Source organism: Mauremys reevesii, linkage group 25, assembly GCF_016161935.1.
Source record: "Mauremys reevesii isolate NIE-2019 linkage group 25, ASM1616193v1, whole genome shotgun sequence".
In the NCBI taxonomy this organism is placed as follows: Eukaryota; Metazoa; Chordata; order Testudines; family Geoemydidae; genus Mauremys; species Mauremys reevesii.
In genome coordinates, this window is record NC_052647.1 from 14803561 (window position 1) to 14824797 (window position 21237).

General features: G+C 56.8%; 1 protein-coding gene across 2 annotated transcripts; it reads left to right on the forward strand.

Annotated features, from left to right (window-relative positions):
* The first annotated feature begins 5806 nt into the window (after positions 1–5806).
* On the forward strand, positions 5807–20929 carry NR4A1 (nuclear receptor subfamily 4 group A member 1). Of its 2 annotated transcripts, none has more exons than XM_039514624.1 (7): positions 5807–5943; positions 13446–14245; positions 15303–15432; positions 16336–16487; positions 17960–18162; positions 18769–18947; positions 19801–20929. In XM_039514624.1, exons 2-7 carry the CDS (start codon positions 13448–13450, stop codon positions 20055–20057), a joined length of 1719 nt encoding a protein of 572 aa, XP_039370558.1. In that variant the 5' UTR covers positions 5807–5943; positions 13446–13447; the 3' UTR covers positions 20058–20929. The 2 variants fall into 2 exon arrangements, with proteins under 2 accessions (XP_039370558.1, XP_039370557.1); XM_039514623.1 differs by having other exon boundaries at positions 5850–5993.
* The last annotated feature ends 308 nt before the right edge of the window (positions 20930–21237 follow it).

Here is a 21237-nt window from a genome sequence, read left to right on the forward strand (position 1 = left end):
GTTCAGTCTCGGAGCCAGAAGGTGTCACTTCTCCCCACCCCCCTCCTGACTCAGGTTACAGCTCAGGGAGCTTCCTTCAAGGGAAGTCCCTCATCCCCTGCAACATTCCCAGGTCAAATCCGCCCGGCTCCCTGCTCCATCACAACAGGTTATCTCAGAAAGCTTGTGTGCATCACACTCTGCAGCTGCTGGTCCCAGAGACAGGAGCCTCCTGGTCTGACCCTCAGAGGCTGTGCCTCTGTGCCATCTATCTGCCTCTCCTGCTTTTCTAGAAGCCAGGGGTGTTGGGATTCTGTGCACCGCATAGTCCTTAGCATCTCTTAGCAGCAAGACCACTCCCATGCCCCGGCTGTCCATGGCCGTAGTGACGGGACTCAGCACCAATGTGCTTACCTTTCCATCCAGGGCTTGCAAAGTGCTTTAATCAGGTGGGTGGCGTTAGCAGTGCCCCACAGATGAGACGAAGGCACCGGGAAGTAACTTGCCCAAGGGCACCTGGCAAGTCTGTAGCAGAATGGGCCAGGGGGCTAGTGGCCCAGATTTTAGAGTCCATTACTTTTGGGTGCCAAACCTCCTGAAGGTGTCTCAAGACACTTGAAATGAGTGACTATTTCTGAAGACATGGACCTGATCCCAGCTCTTAGTGAAGAGCTCAGTCCCTATTAGCCACCCAGCTCTTAGTGCTCAGGTTTCTGACAAATAAATCATGCGGCAAAGCACATCCCCTGGCTGTCAGGCTCACCAAGTGTCTGGTTCTTTGGAGGCTGATACTTGGATACATTGCATTTCTGTCATCTGAGAATTGCAAAGCCTTTTATGATTAGCTAGGAAGTCTTCAAATCCCATCTCCTCCCCTGTGAAACAGGTAAATATTGAGCCCATTTTAGAGATGGGAAAACTGAGGAATGGTGAGGCAAAGGGAGTTGCTCAGTTCAGTTACCCTATGTGCTATTCAGACAATCATTAAAGATTCTGGGTGCCCCATCTTAAAAAAGATAGAATTCGGAAAAGTGCAGAGGGGTCTGGAACAGTTTCCATAGAGGCAAGATTAAAAAGACTAGAACTGGTCATCTTAGAAAAGAGACGACTAAGAGGGGATGTGAGGTCTATAAAATCAAGCATGATGTGGGGAAAGTGAAAAGGGAAGTGTTATTTACCCCTTCACATACCACAAGAACCAGGAGTCACCCAAGGAGATGAATACTCGTCAGGTGTAAACAAACTGAAGGAAGTATTTCTTCACACAACACACAGTCAGTCTGTGGAACTCCTTGCCAGGGAATGTTGTGAAGGCCAAAAGTATCACTGAGTTCAAAGAAGAAATCAAGATCGTGGACGATAGGTCCATTGATGGCTATTAGCCAAGATGGTCAGGGACACAACCCCATTCTTTGAGTGTCCCTAAACCTCTGACTGGCAGAAGCTGGGACTGGACGATGGGATGGATCATTCGCTAATTGCTCTGTTCTGTTCATTCCCTCTGAAGCATCTGGCACAGGCCACTGTCCAGAGACAGGATCCATTGGTCCAACCCAGTCTGGCTGTTTTTATGTATTCCCACAAACGAACCCTGGTGTCCTGACCAAATTCCAACCCTGCTAATTAAGTTCTGCCTCTTTAAATTCCCCCCTGCATGTGGCATTTTTCCTGTATTCAGTTGTTGCCCTCAATCCACCCCAGAGGTGGCTGCGTTCCATTACCGCAGCATCTAAGTGTGCGTAGCTTCACAACACCCCCATTCTCTGTCCCTGTTTTCCAGGAGGGGAACTGTGTCACAGAGAGAGTGATTTGCCCAAGAGTCTGTGGCAGAACTGGGAACCGAATGGCAGTCCCTTAGTCCTAGGTTAATGCCTTAACCACTGCGCCACCCTCCCTCTCCTCTGTAGCAAGTGCTCAGAGTGGTATCTCTGTCGGAAGCCCTGCAGCACAGTGGGAATGTCGGGTTTGGACACACTCAGTTCCTCAGAATAAACGCTGCAACCTATCTACTTGCTAAGGGTTAAATTCCACCCACAGTTAAAGCCAGGCAACCTCTAACCCTGGATGTATATTTAGCAGCTTGTACATTAGAGGCTTCTCCATTTCCTCCCCCCCCCCCCTCTGTTCCTCATTTTGTCTTTTCCTTATTTACCGAGATTACAATTTATTTACCCAGTGCAGGGCCCTCCTGAGCCAGTGGATTGGAACTGCTGGAAGGATCACCCAGCAATCCAGCCCACAGACACATTCCCCAGCCCAGTCACCCTGGGAGGCCAGCCAGGAACTCAGCACAAACATGTAATAAAAACGCATCTCGTTACGCAGTTGCTTTTATAAACGTGAGCATTTAAACAAATCCAGAGCTTGGACTAAAAATATTTTAACAATAGGAAAATGCATAAATCTTTCCAGCTGCTGACTTACCAACCTGTGAAATCCCTCTTTCTGTCTGCTGGACTGGTGCTGCCTTAGCAAACCAGGGATGGGCCGCACTGTGAGAGGTGCTCGGGCAGAGAAGAGGGACCCCAACAGGGTAGATTTTAGAGGGATTGATCCTGCAAGGTGCTGTGTGATTTCTGCAAGGGCAGTGACATCTGAGGGCATTTGGTAACTCAAAGCGAGTGATTCTGCATCCTGGCCTTGTCTATACACTGAAGCTGCAAACCAGTGTAGCTGAACCAGGGCAAACCACTGTGTGGACGCTCTTACGTTGCTTTAAAACTGGCTTGCGTCAGTTTAACTTGCATCGACGTTTCCCAATATGAACTGGGTTTAAACTGAATTAAGAGCGGCCATACTGGGGCTTGCACTGGTTTAACTACACTGACTTTTAAATGCACCTCTAATAAATGGGGACAGGTTTGTGTGTGGAGCTGACCGGGGGCTGGGATTCTCTAAAGGAGCAGAGGGTGCTGAACCCCTGAAATTTCTTGGCTTGTGGGCCCCCAGAACTTCTTTGAAAATGAAGCAAGGCCTGTCCCTGAGGGGAAGGTGTATCGCCGCCTCGTCCATCGGGACAAGGCTGGTTCGTGCCTGAGTATGCAGCCCCCGGTGACCTGGGGGCTCTGGGAATGTCGCTGCTGTGGTTAAGGTCAATGATGGTGAGCTGCAGAGACGGGCCTCCGCGTGCAAAGCTGGTTTCGATCTGAAGCTAAATTCAAAGGGGGTGTCGGTGTTTGCACACTAGAGGCCTCACTGCTCCCTGCAGCTGGGGGGCGCTATCAGAACACAAGCCTGTAACAATAAGAACTGGTTCTGCACCCGCCTCAGATCCACACTCCCCAAAGCAGGCCAGGAGCTGATGGTCTGGTTCTCCCAACAATCTCCCCGCGGTGGCTGAAACTGACTTGGCCACGCGTGCGAGGGTGACTGCTCCGGTTCATCTGTCCCTAGAGCCAGGCTGTGCTGTCTTTCTGTTGAATTTGGTGGTTGCTTTCTGCTCTCATTGGCATGTCACTGGATTTAACCCCTGGGGCCGAGGAAACCAGACCCTGCCGTCGGTTTTGCTCTTGGGCTTAGCTGGTTTTATGTCCAGGCTCCCAGAGCCCTATGGGTATTGGATTCATATTTTCTCCTTGTTGTGCTGATGCAGCAAACAAGCATCTCAAGTTACAAGAAAGGGAGCTGGGGTCTGTTCCCCTTTCACCAAGGCCTTCGCTTTGCTGCACACCCCGGCCTCTTGACATTTCAGAGCGGCAGCTTGCACAGAACACGGCTCCTCCTTTTCTGCAAAGCCCAGCCCCGTTGCACTCAGTATGAGGGAGAATCCCCCGTAGCCCTTTGCAGTGTGGGGAGAATGACACCTGGGAAGCAGTTCTGATTCTATCCAGCAGAGGGCAATGGCTAGTAATCATTTGTCACCATTAGCATCATAGGAGCCTATTCTGCCTAGTGGAGGAAGGGAGCTGCCACCCAAGCAAACTGGAGGCTAGGGACCAGCCCACAGCAGGGGTGGGCTCTGGGGCCCTCCGTACACCATAAAGCAGGGGCTGTGGGTAGAGGAGAGGGCATGGAGGGGGGAACACTCTGAGGAGGGTGGTGACAGCAGGACTGGGGCCAGCCCAGAAGGGAGTGTACAGCCTGCGTAAGAAGGCTGCACGGGATACTGGTCTGGTGGGAGTCTCCTCCCCGCAATGGCAGAGGAGTGGCTCTGGGGTGTGCCGGGGGCTGGGCTCTCAGAGAAGCCGGGGCCATGATTCCTGTGTGACTTCAAAGGGGAGAAAAAGAATCGCCCATTAATCCTGGGAAGTGACAGGTGCGGGAGGCCACGTGCTCCATGCTGACCTAGTTTTTCAGAATCCTCCGTAACCCACATCCCTAGTTTCCCTCCCTCCTTTGAGTGAACTCGCAGGGTTTCCACAGGGCTCTTCCTGACAACAAATGCAATGAGCCCGGTGCCACAGAATCATCTCCCTGCGAGAAGGAACAGGGAATTCTGCACCTCTGGAATTGCCCTCTACGCTGGCGGGTACTGAGAACACCCTGCTGTAATGCTGCTGGGCTAAAGCGAGTGCCAACGGTTATTATGGAATCTGTATGGTGGGAGCCCTGCAGACCCCAGGCTGGGCACTGTCATGCCAGGCAGCGTCCGCACATTTAACAAGAAAGATGGGCCCTGCTTCAAGGAGCTTCTCCGATGTGCTCATGTACGGTGAGGGGCAGCAGAGCAGACCAAAAGCAATTAGAAGTGAGCCCAGGTTTGCAAAATATCCCAGGTGTATTTCACAGGGGCAGGAAACTGGAAATTACCCGTTTTGCAAAATGTTCCAGGTAACTTTTACTGCTCTCCAACTTTAAAAAAAAAAGTGTAAAGAGATCCCAGTTTTTCAAAATATTCTGGGTGTGTTTTATGGAAGGGGGGGACAGCACAACTGTGTGTGTGTGTGTGTGTGTGTGTGCGCAAACGTGGGTGAGTTTAAAGACTTGCTATGTAAAGATCAACCCGTTCAGGCCCCAATCCTGCACTAATGCACAGACTGAAATTTAAATAAGTAACTCCCTTTGAAGTTAATGATCACATGCTTATTTTCACCCTCTGCAGAAATATTTGCAGGGCCATAAACCTTGAGTGAGATTTGCAATAAACGTTCATTCAAAGTAGAGGCAGCATCCCACATAACGGTTAAAAAAAAATAAAGGTGCAGTTCTTAAGCGTGCCGGCTCTGTATACCTGGAGGCAGTCCTAGATCTGGGTGCCTGTAAGTAATCTTGCAATCAAACAAGGCAATTCTCCTGTAATCCCGCCCCGCCTCGCCTCTCTGTAGGGCGAGCAGCCAGCCGGGAGCCCCCTCCGCTGACCCTAACGCAGGGGTGAGCCCGGCCCACGGGCCTGCTGCATCAGTTATGAACGGAAAACAATTGCTTGGGCCCGGCTCCTCTTTCCTTACACATTAAGCCCTGACCCAAAGTAGCTTTTTAAAATACACCCGCGGTGACAGCTGGCCCGCTGGCTACCCCCCCCCAGTCCACTTCAGTCTTTCCACCTGAAACCCCCTTCCTTCTTTGCACCTGCAACCCCCTTTCCTCCCCCCACCTGAGTCCCCTGCCCCCTCCTGGCTGCCCCCACTCTGGCGCTTTCTATTCCCGGCCCCGCGCCCTGCCCAGGGGGTCTATTTTTAGCAAGGGGCAGCGCTGGGCTATTTATAGATCAAACACTTCGCAGGCTTGCGTCAATGGAACCCCGTGTGCGTCACCCGCCCAGACATTCCAGCGCGCCCCTCCCCCCCGGCCCGCGGGGACCGGAATATTCCGCCCCTTCGCGCCTTGTATGGCCACGGCTGCAGCCGGCCCTGCGTCAGCGGGTCCCCCCTCCTCTGGCCCCGCCCCCGGGCCGTGCGTCACAGAGGGCTTAAGAGGATCTCCGCGCGCCGGGCTGGGAGCCCCAGTGCAGCCCCGAGCCCGTCCGACCGCCGGGCGCCTCCAGTGCAGCTCGCCGCCCGCCCGGGTCCCGTCCCGTCCCGCCGGGTATGTGGATTGCTCGGCCCAGGGGGCGCTCCGCAGCGCGGTGCTGCCAGGTGGGAGCGCGGGGGGGCCGGGCCCCTGGCTGGGGGGCGTGGGATTGGCGGGGTCTCCGGTTTGTGTTGCTGGGGGGCGTGGGAAGAGGGGGTCTCCGGGTTGTGTTGCTGGGGGGCGGCTGGCAAGGGGGGGGTCTCCGGTTTATGTTGCATGGGGGGGGTGGTGCTGCTGTCTCCTGTGCAGAGTTAAAGTGCAAGGTGGGATGGGGCGGGGGGCGCGTTCCTGTCCATTGAACTGGGCGCCTTTACAGGCTGCATTGGTTTTTTTGAGGGGGGGGAGTCTAAAGTTGCAGGAACCCGAGCTGGGGGTTCTGGGGGGTGCATGCAGATGGTGCTCAGCGGGGTGGTTTTATTTTTCTAGTCTTGATTGACATTGTGCTGGGGGGGCGTGGAGGCTGCAGGGGCAGTGTCTGCTGCTCTTTGCTATTTAAAAGCAGCTGTGTCCGTTTTATTTGGAGGGAGGTGGGGGGCTCTTGAGTTGGCGGATCAGATTTGATAGCGTGTGTTGCACTGAGGACGCGGCACAACGCCAGTGGGCCGGCTGCGTGCCAGGGCAGTGTGAGAAGTGACCGTGGGTCAGGAGTGCTGTGGGCATATGGCAAAGTAACGGGAACTCTCCCAACGGCTCTTTAAAGCCCCGCTGCAAATTACCACCTTGCCCGTGCCCAGAGCTCTGTCCTCCTTTCCCCAGTCACCTTGGCAGGCTGGCGCTCGGCTTCCTTGTTTGGCTGGTTTAAATGCAGTGTTTAAAGTGTGTAGGGGCCAGCGGGGGGGGGGCGTTGCAAGGGGTCGCAGACCTGGCCCAGTCAAAAAGTTTTTAAATTGAGTCCCTGAGGGGCTCACTTTTCGCATGGTTTTAGCAAAGCTGCTGCTCCCAGGTTAAGACCCCCCCCCCCCGCCCCACACACACTTTTTTCAGACTGCTCTAAATGTAATAAGTTGCAACTAATTCTTCTCCTGTCAGCTGACACTGCAACATAAACAGACACCTCTGAAATCCCCTGCCTTTAGCAAGGTGTCCAGGAGGGTACTTTAATTCAGCGGGTCTCAAACCTGTGGATTGGGATCCCATTTTAATGGGGTCACCAAGGGTTGACAGCCTTGCTGGGGCCCTGGGCTGAATCCAGAGCCCCAATGCCCAGGGCCAAAGCCTAAGGGCTTCAGCCCTGAGTGTGTGTGTGTGTGTGGGGGGGGAGCGCTCAGGTTACAGGCCCTCGGCCTGGGGCTGGGGCCCTTGAGATTCAGCTTTGCCCCTCCACCAAAGGGCTCTGGCTTTGGTTTTGTCCCTGGTCCCCCTGCCAGGGGGGGCAGAGCTCAGGCGGGCTCAGGCTTTGGTCCCTCCTCCTGCCCAAATAAATCGGTTAGCCTTGAAGGTGCCCCTGGACTCCTCATTGTTTTTGTGGCTGCAGACAACCCGGCTACCCCCTGATCCTTGGCCTCCTGGGGGTGTGTAGCAATTTTTGTTGTCAGAAGGGGGTCGTGGTACAATGACGTTGGAGAACCCCTGCTTCAATCAAATGGTCAGTTAATTGGTTTTGCCAATATTATTTTGTGTTGACGATTCTGGGATGCAAACGGGGACCCTCCTTTGACCTGTGTGTGGAGCTGCTGTAGAACAGCAAATGTTGAGTGGACTTTCTGCTGCATGGCTGGTCTCAGAGCAGCTGGGTTTTTGTTTCTTTTTTAAATAAAAATAAAATCCCTCTGAATTTTGACTTGCAAAACAACTTGGCACCAGCACGGTGCAGGGGAGCAAATCAAGAAAGGCCCCACCTTGCTCCCTTTTATATGGTTGCTGAGCCTGGATCCTGCTGGGGTGCGGGGGGGGGGGGGAGGAATGGAGTTTCTGGCTGGACCCAAGCAACAGACGCAGCTTTCCCTTGACACACCTGGCAACCAGATTCACCACCCAGGCTCCGTTCATTTCTAAGTTGCTGAAAGACTGGCAAAGTCGATTTATTGCCACCTGGGGGGAGGGGAGGCGCTCTTGTGCTTTGGCTAAAGACTTGTGAACATGGTGGTGTCATCCCCTGTGCAACAGTATCCGATCGCAGGGGGTAACACATTTTTCTGGGTACCACAGGGAGGAGCACCTTATAAATACTCGTATCAAAAATTAACAGGCCTGGTCTTGAGCCATTATCTGCAGCATCTCCCTGGATCAGGCTATATATTAATCATAGGAGAGTAGTTAGAGTGGAACAGATTCTGCTCTCATTTACACTGCCGGAAATCCAGAGTGACTTCACTTGTGTTGCGTCGGAGCAACCAAGTGCACAAGTCCATAGTGCACGGTAATTTTTGAAGTACTATCTAGCAGACTGCAGGGAGCGCATGTGAGGGATTTTTCTGTTGCTTTAAAACATCATAATCTGTGTATCAGTCTCTCTAAGGAAAATTTTAAAACAAGGAAGGAAAAAATAAATTTGAATAAGCAAGCAGCGCCTGCGAAACCCCAGAGTAAGCTTTAATCATCCAGGAAATCAACTTTTCCTGTTGACCCATTCCCTTGCAAATTTTTAAAACGCAAGCTGTGAAAGGCTAGGGTGACCCGATGTCCTGATTTTGTAGGGACTGTCCCAATATTTGGGGCTTTGTCTTACATAGGTGCCTATTACTCCCCACCCCGTCCCGATTCTTCACACTTGCTCGTTGATCACCCTAGGAAGGGGAGAGCGAATGCTGACAAACCTTGTGAGGAGGCTCAGTCTGTGCGGGCTGCGGTGTCACATATTTTGCCCTTGGTGGTGATTTTTATACTCAAAGCAATTTGCATTTTACAAAAACCCAACAGAAAGGCTCAGCGGTTTGTAGCATTGTTGGGTTGCTATAGCAACAGCAAGGGACTGCAATTCTTTCTGTTGATGTGACTATCGCGATGGCAGAGTGGAGGTGGGGAACAGGTGTAGACTGTAGTAAATAGTGTGTGAGCAGGGGGGATCCCTTTGCTGGTTAGAATTAGAATGACCCAACTGTGTGTCATGAGCCCTATACTGAAAACAGCTGATGGCTCAGGCAGCTGGAGCTTGGGCATATGGAGCGCAGGTGCCTTGAGTTTTTGCCCTGTTGCTGCTCATGAGTTCTGAATGGGTCTGTTACGCAGCGTAGTGACCTCTCTGGCTGTAGAGGTGGGCTTAGTGTGTCTATATGATGTCTATCATCCATAATGGTGGAAAATATGATCAGAACACTAGGACTGGAGGAAAGCCGTCAGTACCCATTGAGCACCATGTGCTTTTTAGCTGGCACAGCTCTTCTACCAAAGAGAGAGGGCAGCTGGGCTCTTTGCTCTCGGATGCCAGGGCCAGATCCTCAGCTGGTGTAAATCATAGAATCATAGACTGTCAGGATTGGAAGGGACCTCGGGAGGTGTCTAGTCCAACCCCCCCGCTCAAAGCAGGACCAATCCCCAGACAGATTTTTGCCCCAGATCCCTAAGTGGCCCCCTCAGGGATTGAACTCACAACCCTGGGTTTAGCAGGCCAACGATCAAACCACTGAGCTGTCGTCCCCCCCCGCATTGACTTCTGTGGAGCCAGGGTGACCTGGCCCTTTGCACTTCAGATCTCCAGAGACACCGTTAAGGACGGGCTGAGCACATCTGTGACCAGCTTTTGCTACTGTAAATCCCAGGAAGTTGTTAACTGCTGAGAGCCAAGCCCCTGGTTGGGAACCCAGAATAACTGGGCTGCACGTCGCGGTGGGAACAGGACTTCGTGCGCGTATTTTGCTTGGCTAATGAGGCAATTTTACTGCTTTGTCCCTTGTGAAACACGTTGACTTTGTCTCACTTTACCAGGAAAAGTCCCCGATGAGCCCTTTTGTCATTCGTATTTGTTATTTATTTGTATTCTACCAGCAGCTGTAGAACCCAGCCGAGGTCTGGGGCCTACTGTGCCAGGCCGGCACAAATGTAGAAAGAGAGGTTCCCTGCCCCAAAAAGCTTCCACTCAAAATAGAATTATTATTATCCCAGTTGTTCATCTGGGGAAACCAGGACCAGAGAGTCCCAAGGGGGATGTGGGAAATAAACCTAGCTCTCCTGAGCGTTAGGTCGGAGCCTGACCTGCCAGGCCAACCCTTCCTTGCAGCTAAGGGGACCCCAGCATGGGCCTCTGAGCAGAGAATGTCGTTAAACTGGAGCTGCGTGGGGCTCTCTGCGTGACTTCTGGCTGAGGACAGTGGCTGTGAGCTGTATGTGGATCGATCTTTTTAAATAACCAGGCTAGGTCCTGAAGTCTGTTCTCAAAGCCAGTGGGAGCTTTGCCTGAATAAGGAGCAGCTGGCCCCAGGAGAACGTTGTAACCTTGTTTGATGGTGCAACCGTGTCAACGCTGCTGGGAATTCTTATGTCTCCACATTCCGCCGTCCTTTGCAGGCCGTTAAGGACTGCTTCCCGGCCAATCAGAAGGTGACCTTTAAAGGTCTGCGATATGAATTACATTATCATCTTGCTGCAAGGGTTACTTCTGTCTTGGCTTTCAGCTAGCCTGGGGACTCTTGTTACGTCTCTCCTCTATATGGCCCCGTCTGCTGTTCCAGCCCTGCTGCTCCCCGGCTTGAGAGAGGGAGGCCGGCCGGCATGTGTCGGAAAGGAAAGCGAGCTGGCAAAGTGGCGCGGGTCAGTTACAGTTCTGCGCCCGCAGTTATCAAACATCTCTCCTGCCGCAGATTCAATGTGAGAACTCGAGAGCAAGATGGCTCCTCTGGAGCTGAGGGGTGGGGGGCTGCGTGGGTCCAGATGCAAAACGCGAAGTGCTTGGGGCTGTGGTTGGGGGCATGCCAAGCCAACAGAGGTGTTTTTGGTCCCCCTAGGAGGGAAAGGGTAGTAACATGGAACCGGCCTGGTGGGGCACCGTGCCCTGAGCCCAGCGTGCATTGAGCCAGCCTGCTGGTCCTTCAGGTGCCTGGAGACAGGCACAAAACTCTGCCCAGTGAGGGGAGCAGGTCAGTCGGGGGGCACTGGGATGGGCCTGGAAAATCAGGGTGCTAGGTTTGCAGGGATTCTCCTGAGTGTGCCCTCAGCTCAATGTACGAATGGCCACACACCCACAGCCAGGCTCGCGGGGTTCTCGAACGAGTGCACGCACAGGACCCGCTGGGCTGGGGTGCCGGACGCCTGGGTATCCTACGGCGTGGCTCTGGGCAAGTCCCTTCCCCTCTCTGTCTGTCTTGTCTGCCGAGACCGACACCTTTGGGGCAGGGCCTGGCTCTTGCTATGCCTGTGCTGTGCCAGAGCTGCCAGGACTCTGTTCATCTGCTGCGGCAGCCCCTCAGGTACGGCCGACCCAGCGAGCTGCCTGTGCGCCGCAGGTCTGGGAGGCGTCGTTCTGCGTCCTCGTCCGCCATCCGATCGCAGCCCTGACGCTTTGCAGAGCTGCCGGCTCAGCCCTGCTTGGCCTGTTCTAGTCAGAACGAAGTCCGAAGTGGCCTGGTTTGATGCCAGTGAAAGTCGGTTGCTCCCTTTGCTGGCTGCTGGCGGGAGGGAACGCAGCAGAGACGCGCTCCGCTGTGGCGTTTGCGAGGCAGGAGTGTCCGAAGAGCTCAGGCAAGCGGGTGCGTAGGGCCTGCTGGGAACCGGGCCTGTACTTAGCTTCCTAACCAGGAGCCGAGTGACCCTGGAGTCTGGCCCGTGCTGTGTGTTTGGCTTGTGAATTAGGATCAAAACTCGCACCCGACGCTCCCACCCAGGAGGTGTGGAGCCCAATATTTTGGCCCAGCAAACCCTCGCCGCCAAGCCCCTGGGGTGGCAAGGCAGGGCCACCAGGGCCCTTTGGCAGCTCTGCGCTTCCCTCCGTTTGTGGGGAAAGGCCATGGCCTGAGATGCTTTCTGCCCCATGGGGCCAGCTAAGAACCACCATTCCTCTCAGTTGGGGCTGATGGCTCAGCCGTGTGACTCCACCTTCAGCCCCGGCTCCAAACACCTTGAGTGCAGCGTTGACAACCTTAATTTGTGCTGCTCCGTGGCTGAGAAGGAGCTGGCTGATGTCAGGCCGGTGTGAGGTACAAACTTGTCAGAACAGCCGTGTCCTCGATTCCTTCTCGCATACCAAGGCTCAAGGCTCCTTTCTGTGAATTCCTGTCCCCATTTGCTCGTCGGGTCGCTGGGGCCAAGGTGGGGGTTGGCCTTACACCTCGGTTCACGGAGCCCACCAGGGCTCATGCAATGCCGTTGACTTGGGTGGAGTTACTCCTCATTTACACCACTGTGACTGAGGCAGAGTCGAGCCCCCACCTTGGCACTGTGGAGCAGATGCTTCTAGCAATGTAGACGTCAGCAAGCGGGTAGATTTTACGCTGAGTTTGGTGAAATTTCCCTCTGTGGGTTTTCACCCCGAAGCGCCTGGTTTTCATGCGTATGGCCGTCTCCCCCGGGACCTGCAGTGCCCGAGTTCAGGCAGCAGCAAGCCCCGTGCCGGGCTCGACCGAGGCACCGACTTCGAGGAGCAGTGGAGAGCTCAGCCTCCATGGTCCAGCCAGCCTTGGCTTGTTGGCTTAGGGCCTCCCAGCGGGACGGGCAGGGGGACCAGCTCATGCCACTCGAGGACAGAATCTTTCTCCCCTTTGTGACCTGGCCAGCCCAGAACTGCACAGAGACCTGGCCAGCTCCTTTTATGCTCAGCACCTCTTGGGATTAGGGCCGTTCGTTATTGTACAGCAAGTGCTGCTAAGGTGCCACCTCTGTGGTTTTAGGCCTGTCGCTCTGTTATGATGTAGATTACGGTAGGTGCTGGGGAGACAGTCCCTCCCCCAAAGAGCTCACAGGGTGAGCACAGGCGTGGGAGGGAAGGTGACATGCCCCAGGCAGTGGTTCTCAACCAGGGGAACCTGTACCTCGGAGGTACGCAGAGCTCTTCCCGGGCGTACGTCAACTCGTCTAGGTATTTGCCTAGTTTTACAACAGGCGACATAAAAAGCACTAGCGAAGTCAGTACAAACGACAGGTTCATACGAACAATGACTGGGTTATGCTGCTCTATGTACCATACACTGAAATGTAAGGCCAGTGTTTATATTCCAATGGATTTATTTTATAATTCTGTGGTAAAAATGAGACAATCAGCAATTGTTCAGTGACAGCAAGGCTGGGACACTTGCATGTTTATGTCTGATTTTGTAAGCAAGTCGTTTTTAAGTGAGGTGAAACGGGGGGGTATTCAAGACAAATCAGACTCCTGAGAGGGGTACAGTAGCCACTGGCCCAAGGCATCTGAGCTGGGGTTAGAAGACACGTCTCCTGGTTCCTAGTCCGGTGCCTTATCCACGGTTTGCTCTCTACGCCCCTGATCAGAGGCGTGGGAGCCCGTGGGAAAGCCTAGAGCCCGTCTCCCACGTGGCACGTGCTGCACATCTGAGCTGGTGCCCCGCGATGACGGGAGCCGTGGCCTGGGGAGTGGGTGCGATTCCAGCCCGTTGTTCACGCCTCTGCCTTTCCCTTTCCCCCTTGCTCAGAGATGCCCTGTATCCAAATGCAGCATGGGACCTTGCCTCAGAGCGGAGGGCCCTGTGAGCGCTACCCGGCAGACATCCTGACTCCCGAGCTCAGCAAGTTCACGATGGACCTAGTCAACACCGAGATCGCGGCCACCACCTCCCTGCCCAGCTTCAACACCTTCATGGACAACTACAGCGGGGAGTTCGACACGTTCTTGTACCAGATCCCGGCCTCCAGCCAAGCCGCCTCCTTCAAATTCGAGGACGTCCAGGTGTACGGCTGCTACCCCGGCTCCTTCAGCAGCCAGCTGGACGAGACCATGTCTTCGAGCGGCTCGGACTATTATGGCAGCCCCTGCTCCATCCCGTCCCCGTCCACCCCAGGCTTCCAGACCCCGCAGGTCCCGGCGTGGGAGAGCTCCTTTGGGCCCTACTCGCCCACTCAGAACTACGAGGGCATGAGGCCCTGGGCAGAGCAGCCAAAAAGCAACTCTTCCCAGCCAGCCTTCTTCTTCGGCCCTTCGGCTCCCAGCCCCGGGGTCCCCCAGAGCCCCCTCAAGGTGCCGCTGGCCGCCGCACACCGGCTGGATGCCGAGGTCTTCGCGCTCTCCCAGAGCTCCCCGGTGGGCTTTTCCGGCCTGTCCCTGGGCCAGGCCTCCCCGCACTTGGAGAGCCCCGCCTTGATGGACGGCTCCCTGTCGCCAGCCAAGACGCGCAGCCCCGGTGCCAACGAGGGGCGCTGCGCCGTGTGCGGAGACAACGCCTCCTGCCAGCACTACGGCGTCCGCACCTGCGAGGGCTGCAAGGGCTTTTTCAAGGTACGGGGCCGGGGGTGGGACGTGTGGCCAGGGGAGACCCAGGGCAGTGCCTGAGAACCCACAGAGCCAGCGGCCTCCCTCGCCAGCAGGCAGGCTCACAACCTCCCTGCTCCGGCCCCAGCACATGGCTGGTCTTGCTCCCAGACGGGCCCCAGAATCCTTTGCAGCCAGCGCAGAGGATTCTGGGATGTAGGTGGGGTCCCTCAGGGAGCCCCGATGGATGTGCTGAGTGAAGGAGTCTGTGGGTCTCCTCTTGGCCATTCTGCATGGGGCGAGCCTGGGCTTGGCTTGGGGAAGTGGGGGGGCAGAGAGCCGCCACCGAGGCCCCCGTTATGCAGTGCGCCGGCCCCAGTGGGCTCTGAACCACCAGCCACGTGGGAAGATCTTGGTGACTCTGGTGGTTTCCCTCCCTTTCCCCTTGGGCCCCGATTCGTTCCATTACCCACATGGGGAGGGGGAAGCCTGGGCGTAGCTTGTGCATCGGGGGCGGGGCTGGGGGATGAGCCTCGTGGCCCAGGGTCTCCAAAGCGGCTAGTGATTCTGGCCCAGCACCAGGCGCCTCAGGGAGGCCTCGGGTTGAGCTGAGACCCAGGCCCCTTCGGGGAGCAGCTGCAGTCCCTGCGTGGTGCAGCGCTGGCTCTTTGCGGGGGAGAGAAGCCGTGTCTGGGGCAGGGAGGATGGCGCCGAGTGCCCGGGGTGGGGAGCAGGGCAGGGGGCTCGGGGCCTGGAGGGAGCGACCGTTCAGGCCAAGAGCAGGCAGTCGAGTTTCCCCGCTGTCCCTGCCTGCAGATGGAAGTGTGCAGGTGTGGCTGGCTGTTCTCCCCCCCGCCCCCACGAGAGAGCAACGTGTTCCCCTCCCCCTCTCGTGTCCTGGGAACACGGCTCCTCGGATGTGAAACTGGAAACTGGGCGCCGTGGGGCGGGGACACTGCTATAAAAATACCAGGGGGACAGAAGGGCTTTTGTTCTGTCTGGGCCCGGCTCTGGGCACCCGGGATCTCGCGCTCCCTCTTTGCCGGAGGCTGATGCGCTCCCTCGTTTCTCCTCCTCCCTGCAGCGCACGGTGCAGAAGAACGCCAAGTACATCTGCCTGGCCAACAAAGACTGCCCTGTGGACAAGAGGCGGCGGAACCGGTGCCAGTTCTGCCGTTTCCAGAAGTGCCTTGCCGTGGGCATGGTCAAAGAAGGTACAGAGCTCGACGGGTGGGGTCCCCCTGCCAGCCTGGCTCTAGCTAAGCCGGGGCTTAGGGAAAATCCCTGGGTGGTGACGACGACTGCGTGGGCTGGAGAGCCGGAGTTGTGTCCAGCCCAGCAGCCCCCATAACAAATCTCGTGTGTTCCTGGGAGCTGAGCCCTGACTCCTGCTTCCAGCGCCACTCCAGCTCTGCTGCTGCCCAGTTCCCCCGTCCTGCTGCCGGGACACCGCGCTGCTCCGTTGTCCCCAGGGCTATTGACTTGCACTCTTCCAGGCCCAGTCTCATGCTGCTGTTTTCTTGCAGCTCCCACCAATTCAGCATCACTGGCAGATGCTCACTTGCCTTTCCATGGCTGTGATTCCAGGCTGGATCCAGAACAGGATGGGCTGGTGGTGGGGGAGATGTGGCTGGAATCTCACAAGGAACACAGTAGCTGTTCTTGCGAGACTTGGACACGAGTGGGTGGACACAGCACCAGAACCATCCGATCTCCCCAGATTTTCCAACGTTCTGGGGGCAAACTTTTGTGAGCCCCTGCCCAGCCCCCAGCTCCTGTGTGTGCTTGCCGCCAATCTCCAGCCGTGCGCGTGGATCTGTTTGTGCGTGCTGTTCCCCGTGTGTTTTTTGCAGCCGCAATCAACCAGGGACGGGATGTGCAGGGAGCCGTCCCCACCCTGCTGGGTCTCTTCCCCACCCAGTGTCCCGTTTTCTCTGCTCGCTCTTCTCCATGGCGCACTCGGTTCCGGCGGCGGTTAGGTAGCATTGACGTGCTGGGGCAGCTTATCTGTGGGGCCAGGGGGCCGCTTAGAGCCATGACAGCCTGAGCCGGATTCGCTCTGTGCCACCTACCCGCTTCCTCGGCCTGAGCCGCGTTCCCCTTTCCTCTCTCCCCAGTGGTCCGAACGGACAGCTTGAAGGGGCGCCGAGGTCGGCTCCCGTCCAAACCCAAGCAGGCCCAGGACGCCTCCCCTGTCAGCCTCATCACATCGCTCGTCAGGGCGCACGTCGATTCCGTACCCAGTGCCACCAAGCTGGACTATTCCAAGGTACCTGCCGCTTGCAGCCGGGGGTCAGGATCCTGGGGCTCCCGGAGCAAGGGCGCCTCCGAGGGCTGGTTCTCTGCTTGGGAAGGGAACCGTGTGCAGCCCACGTGTCAGTGGACCTTTGGGGGTGAAGCCCTGGGCCTGTGGGCAGTTAGAGAAGGGGTCCTGGAGCCCTCGCCATCACTAAAAGGACCCGAGCTCCGGCGCTGTACGAATGGGGCAGCATGGTCTGCTGGCTAGTGCGCGGGGCACATGAGTTCTCTTCCCAGCTCTGGGAAGGCAGTGTTACCCAGTGGTTAGAAAGCTAGGAGGCAGGACTCCTGGGTCCGTTCCCCAGCGCTAGGAGGGCGGTGTGAGCTAGTGCAGGGACGCAGAACTCCTGGGTTCATTTCCCAGCCCTAGGGAGAGTGAGTTGGAGCAGAGAACCAAGAGGCAGGATTCGGAGGTTCTGTTCCAGGCTGTGCCACCAATGTGCCACCTCCTGTCTGTGCCTGGCTTGTCCCACGGGGCCAGCCGTGCCCTGCCTCGCTACGGGGCTTCCTGTGGCTTGGGAGGTGTCAGGCTTTCAGAGGAAAGCAGCACAGTGCTCCCGGCGCAGTGTGTGCTGACCACACACTCAGGCTTACCTGACCCAGTCAGCTTCCCACGTGCACGCAGGGATCTAGCACCTAGCCCTGGCTGCAGGATTCCTGGGGTCTCTTTTGGGCCCTAGGAGGTTGTGTTGTCGTCTAGTGGCTAAAGGGGGCTGAGAGTCAGGACTCCTGGGTTCTCTGCCCAGCATTCTGCACCCAGACGGCTTTGTCTGCAAATATCAGAGGAGTAGCCGTGTTAGTCTGGATCTGTAAAAGCAGCAGAGAGTCCTGGGGCACCTTATAGACTAACAGACGTCTGTGAGTCCATAAGGTGCCACAGGACGCTTTTGTCTGCAAATGAATCCCCCCAACTGTGTTTCTGAGTCTGTCGTTGAATTTATCCAGGAGCTGGAGCTTTGGGCTCTGACCTCGGCAGTGGAATGCCGGCTGGCCTGGAGGCTCAGGGACCAATCCAGGGAGCTCCGTGACCTTCAGAAACAGTAAACCATTAACCCTCCCAATGCCCCAGCGAGTTAGGGGCGATCCCCATTTTACTTGGGGGAAACTGAGGCAGGGCCGTGCAATGAATTGCCCAAAGTCACAGATTAAGCCAGTAGCAGAGAACCCAGGAGTCCTGACTCCCAGCCCTCCTCCCTTTAACCACTAGACACACTCCTTCCTGCAGCCCAAACGAGAACCCAGGAGTCCTGCTGCCAGTGCTAGGCAGCAGAAAACGCCCAGGCCCAGATGGGTGCGGGTTCCTGTGTCTCTGCGTTAACCTGGAGGGTGTACAATGGCTTTGAGAGACGCAGCCCCGGCCGCTCGCCCGGGACATGTACTGCAGTGAGTAGCTGTGCGGTCCCAGGCCCGCAGGGAAGCTAACCCTGCTTGTGTGCTCGGCAGTTCCAGGAGTCTCTCTCCTACCAGTTCGAGAAGGAGGACTGCGTGGATGTGCAGCAGTTCTACGACCTGCTCACCGGCTCCATGGATGTGATCCGCAAGTGGGCCGAGAAGATCCAAGGGTTCCAGGAGCTCCCCAAGGAGGATCAGGACCTGCTTCTGGAATCTGCGTTCCTGGAGCTCTTTATTCTGCGGCTGGCCTACAGGTAACTCCCCCTCTGCTTCGTAACCCCTCGGCCCCGTCCAGAGCCAGGTGGCTGCTGGATGCCGAGATTAGAGACACGGGATGGCGATGTGGCAGCCTGGGTCGTGGATGGGCACGGAGATCAAGAGCTTGGGCAAAACCATCTACCCTTAGTTAGTGTTTCAAAGGAGGCTGTGGCTCGGGTCATCCCCTCCACTCAGACAGCCCAGCCGAGCGGTTTGAGCAATGGCCTGCTCAACCCAGGGTCGTGAGTTCAATCCTTGAGGGGGCCACTTAGGGATCTGGGGCAAAAATCTGTCTGGGGATTGGTCCTGCTTTGAGCAGGGGGTTGGATCTCCTGAGGTCCCGTCCACCCCGATATTCTGTGATCGGTCCTGTGGTGCCAGAGTCTATGAACGTCAGACCTGCTGCGTAGGGCCCCTAGTGCCTGGCTAACTGGGCCGGGATCCTGTCACCGCTACTCCCTTCTGCTCAGGCTCCCTCTGTTACCTCTCTGGTTTCTGCTCTGACCCCACTTCCTGCCTCCCTCCCAATCTGCTGCCGGCAGAGCCCCTGGCCTGCCCTCCGTTCTCTCCTGACCGCGTGCGCTCTGCCCCGTCCCTTGCAGGTCGAAGCCAGAGGAAGGCAAGCTGATCTTTTGCAACGGGGTGGTGCTTCACCGGATGCAGTGTGTGCGGGGCTTCGGGGAGTGGATCGACTCCATCCTCGAGTTCTCCCAGAGCCTGCACCGCATGAGCATCGACGTCCCCTCCTTCTCCTGCCTCTCAGCTCTCGTCATCATCACAGGTGGGGCGGCTTTGCACCTTCCTGCTGCACGGCTGCTGGGGGAGGGATGAGCAAGTCTGGTCACTGGACAGGAGCCAGAGGGTCTGATCCCAGCTCGGACACCGGCTCCCTCTGTGGCATTGGGCTGGGGGGTTAGTGCACTGCTCACGCTGGAGGGGCGGTAACACTAGGAGAGCCTTCTGCAAGCCGTGGCGGAGGCCTCGGTGGGGAGGGGGGTCGTGCTGTGGGAGAAGGCTCAGGAACCCTAGGCGAGCTGGTTTCCTCCAGCCGCTGGCTTCCTCCAGCTCTCTGCTCCCCCACTCTGCTCCTCGAGGGGCGGAATTCGCTCTGACTTCCAGGAGTGACTCCTGATTTCACACAGCATGAGACTCCGTGGAGGGGCCTGACTTCTGCACCCCCCTCCGAGAACCAGGCCCCAGGAAGATCTCAAGGGGGAGGGGACCCCTCAAATCTCTAGGCAGGCCTGGACAGTTAGGCCTGGTTGGGGGGGCTGAGGCTCTGTCGGGATCTGCTTGTCTCTTTAAACCAGGCTTCCAGCACAACCCGGCTCAATCAGCAAAGCATGCTGGGACCCTAGAGCCTGTATCTACGCCTGCCCTTTTCCCAGCATGCCTTGCCATAGCCTCGAATTCCCAGGGGCCCGCTGCGAACTACAATTCCCAGAATGCCTTGCTGCCGAGGAGGGGTTTGTGTTAAAGGGTGCATGCAGAATGTGCTGCTCTTTGGGGTGGATGAGACAGGCCAGGGCTTGGGGGGCAGTTCAGGAGGCAGCAGCAGGAGCGTAAGCCTGCTTTGCCATGGCCCATAGGATCTAGGCTGGGCTGGGAGTGACCACCCCTCTCCTCCTTTCCAGACCGCCACGGGCTGAAGGACCCCAAGAAAGTGGAGGATCTCCAGAACCAAATCGTCAGCTGCCTTAAGGACCACGTGACGTCCACCACGAGCGAGCAGATCCGCCCCAACTGCCTGTCCAAGCTGCTGGGCAAGCTGCCGGAGCTGCGTACCCTCTGCACGCAGGGCCTGCAGCGCATCTTCTACCTGAAGCTGGAGGACCTGGTGCCGCCACCTCCCATCGTGGACAAAATCTTCATGGACACGTTGCCCTTCTGAGGGGGGAACAGCCCCCCGGGACCTGTGAGGCCCCCGCCACGGGGAGCTCACTCGCTTTATAAAACGGGAGTTTTGACGGACATGTCTCCCCCCCCGCACGGAGGGGGAGGGACGATCAACGGAGCATTTCCAGAGACCGGGGGGGGGGGGCGAGCCCCACTGCCAGCCGGGATCGCGGGGACTCGTCGGAAGTGGGCAGAGCCCTTCACACCTCCTGGTGGCTGACCCGCGCTCGGCCTCCGCATCCCGTCTCGTGTACCAAACCCGTGGATCACAACGTATTTCTCTGTGGAGAACCCCGATGTGCCTTTAAGGTGATGCACTCAGATGCCCAATATCCCTGTGCCCACACCCCCCACCCAGCCCCGGCTCTGTACTCACCGCTTGCAACGACTGGCGCTTCACCACGCTGGGTAGGAGGGGCTGGTCCTGAGACACACGCAGGGGTGCCCTGCCCTGCCCGCCTGCGGCATCCTGCGGCCAGGCAAGGATCGTGCCGGGAGTGGGCTCCTCCATCCCCAGCTGCCGGAACCAAGCAGTTTCCAGACCCTCCCAGCGGCTTCTTGCCTCACTTGTGCTTTTGCAGCGCTGCCCAGGGAGCGACGGACATGTGCCATGGGCATGGCACATGGGATGCTTCCCACCTGTCCGCTGCAGAGATGTCTCTGTAAACAGAGGGGGTTTAAACCTTGTAAATACGGCTGAGAATTGTAGAGGCAGCGAGAGACGCGAAGGGGCACTAGGAAGGCTGGGAGGGAGATGCCTATTTTGTTCTATCGGCTGACAACCACGTGGCTTTCTGTGCCTGGGAGGGCTTCCCCCCCCCCCTTTTGGCCTTTTCCTGTATATAAACTTGTACGTAAAACAAAAAATCAACATTTATATTTGTGTATTTTTTCGGGATTTACCATATGTGACTTTTTTCTGATTAATATATATTTAATATATTGAAATAAAAAACATCCTGGTAGCCGTACCTCTCTCCTGCTTGTGCCGTACCGCTGCGGCTGGCAGTGGGGATCGCGCAGAGACGCTGGCAGCTTTGGGGCCACGGCCCCATTGCGCTGGGCCCTGTATGAACCGGACGTTGGGGAGGGATACAGAACCTCCTGCTTCAGAGTGGAAGCTGGCCCCTCTTTGGGAGAGGGATGAGGCCTCACGGGGGGGCAGATGGATCGCA

Coding starts and splice junctions, on each gene's coding strand:
- NR4A1 (XM_039514624.1), top strand. CDS start 13,448: ATGCCCTGTATCCAAATGCAGCATGGGACCTTGCCTCAGAGCGGAGGG. Junction 15,433..16,335: donor CGTGGGCATGGTCAAAGAAG/GTACAGAGCTCG, acceptor CTCTCTCCCCAG/TGGTCCGAACGGACAGCTTG. Junction 18,163..18,768: donor ATTCTGCGGCTGGCCTACAG/GTAACTCCCCCT, acceptor CGTCCCTTGCAG/GTCGAAGCCAGAGGAAGGCA.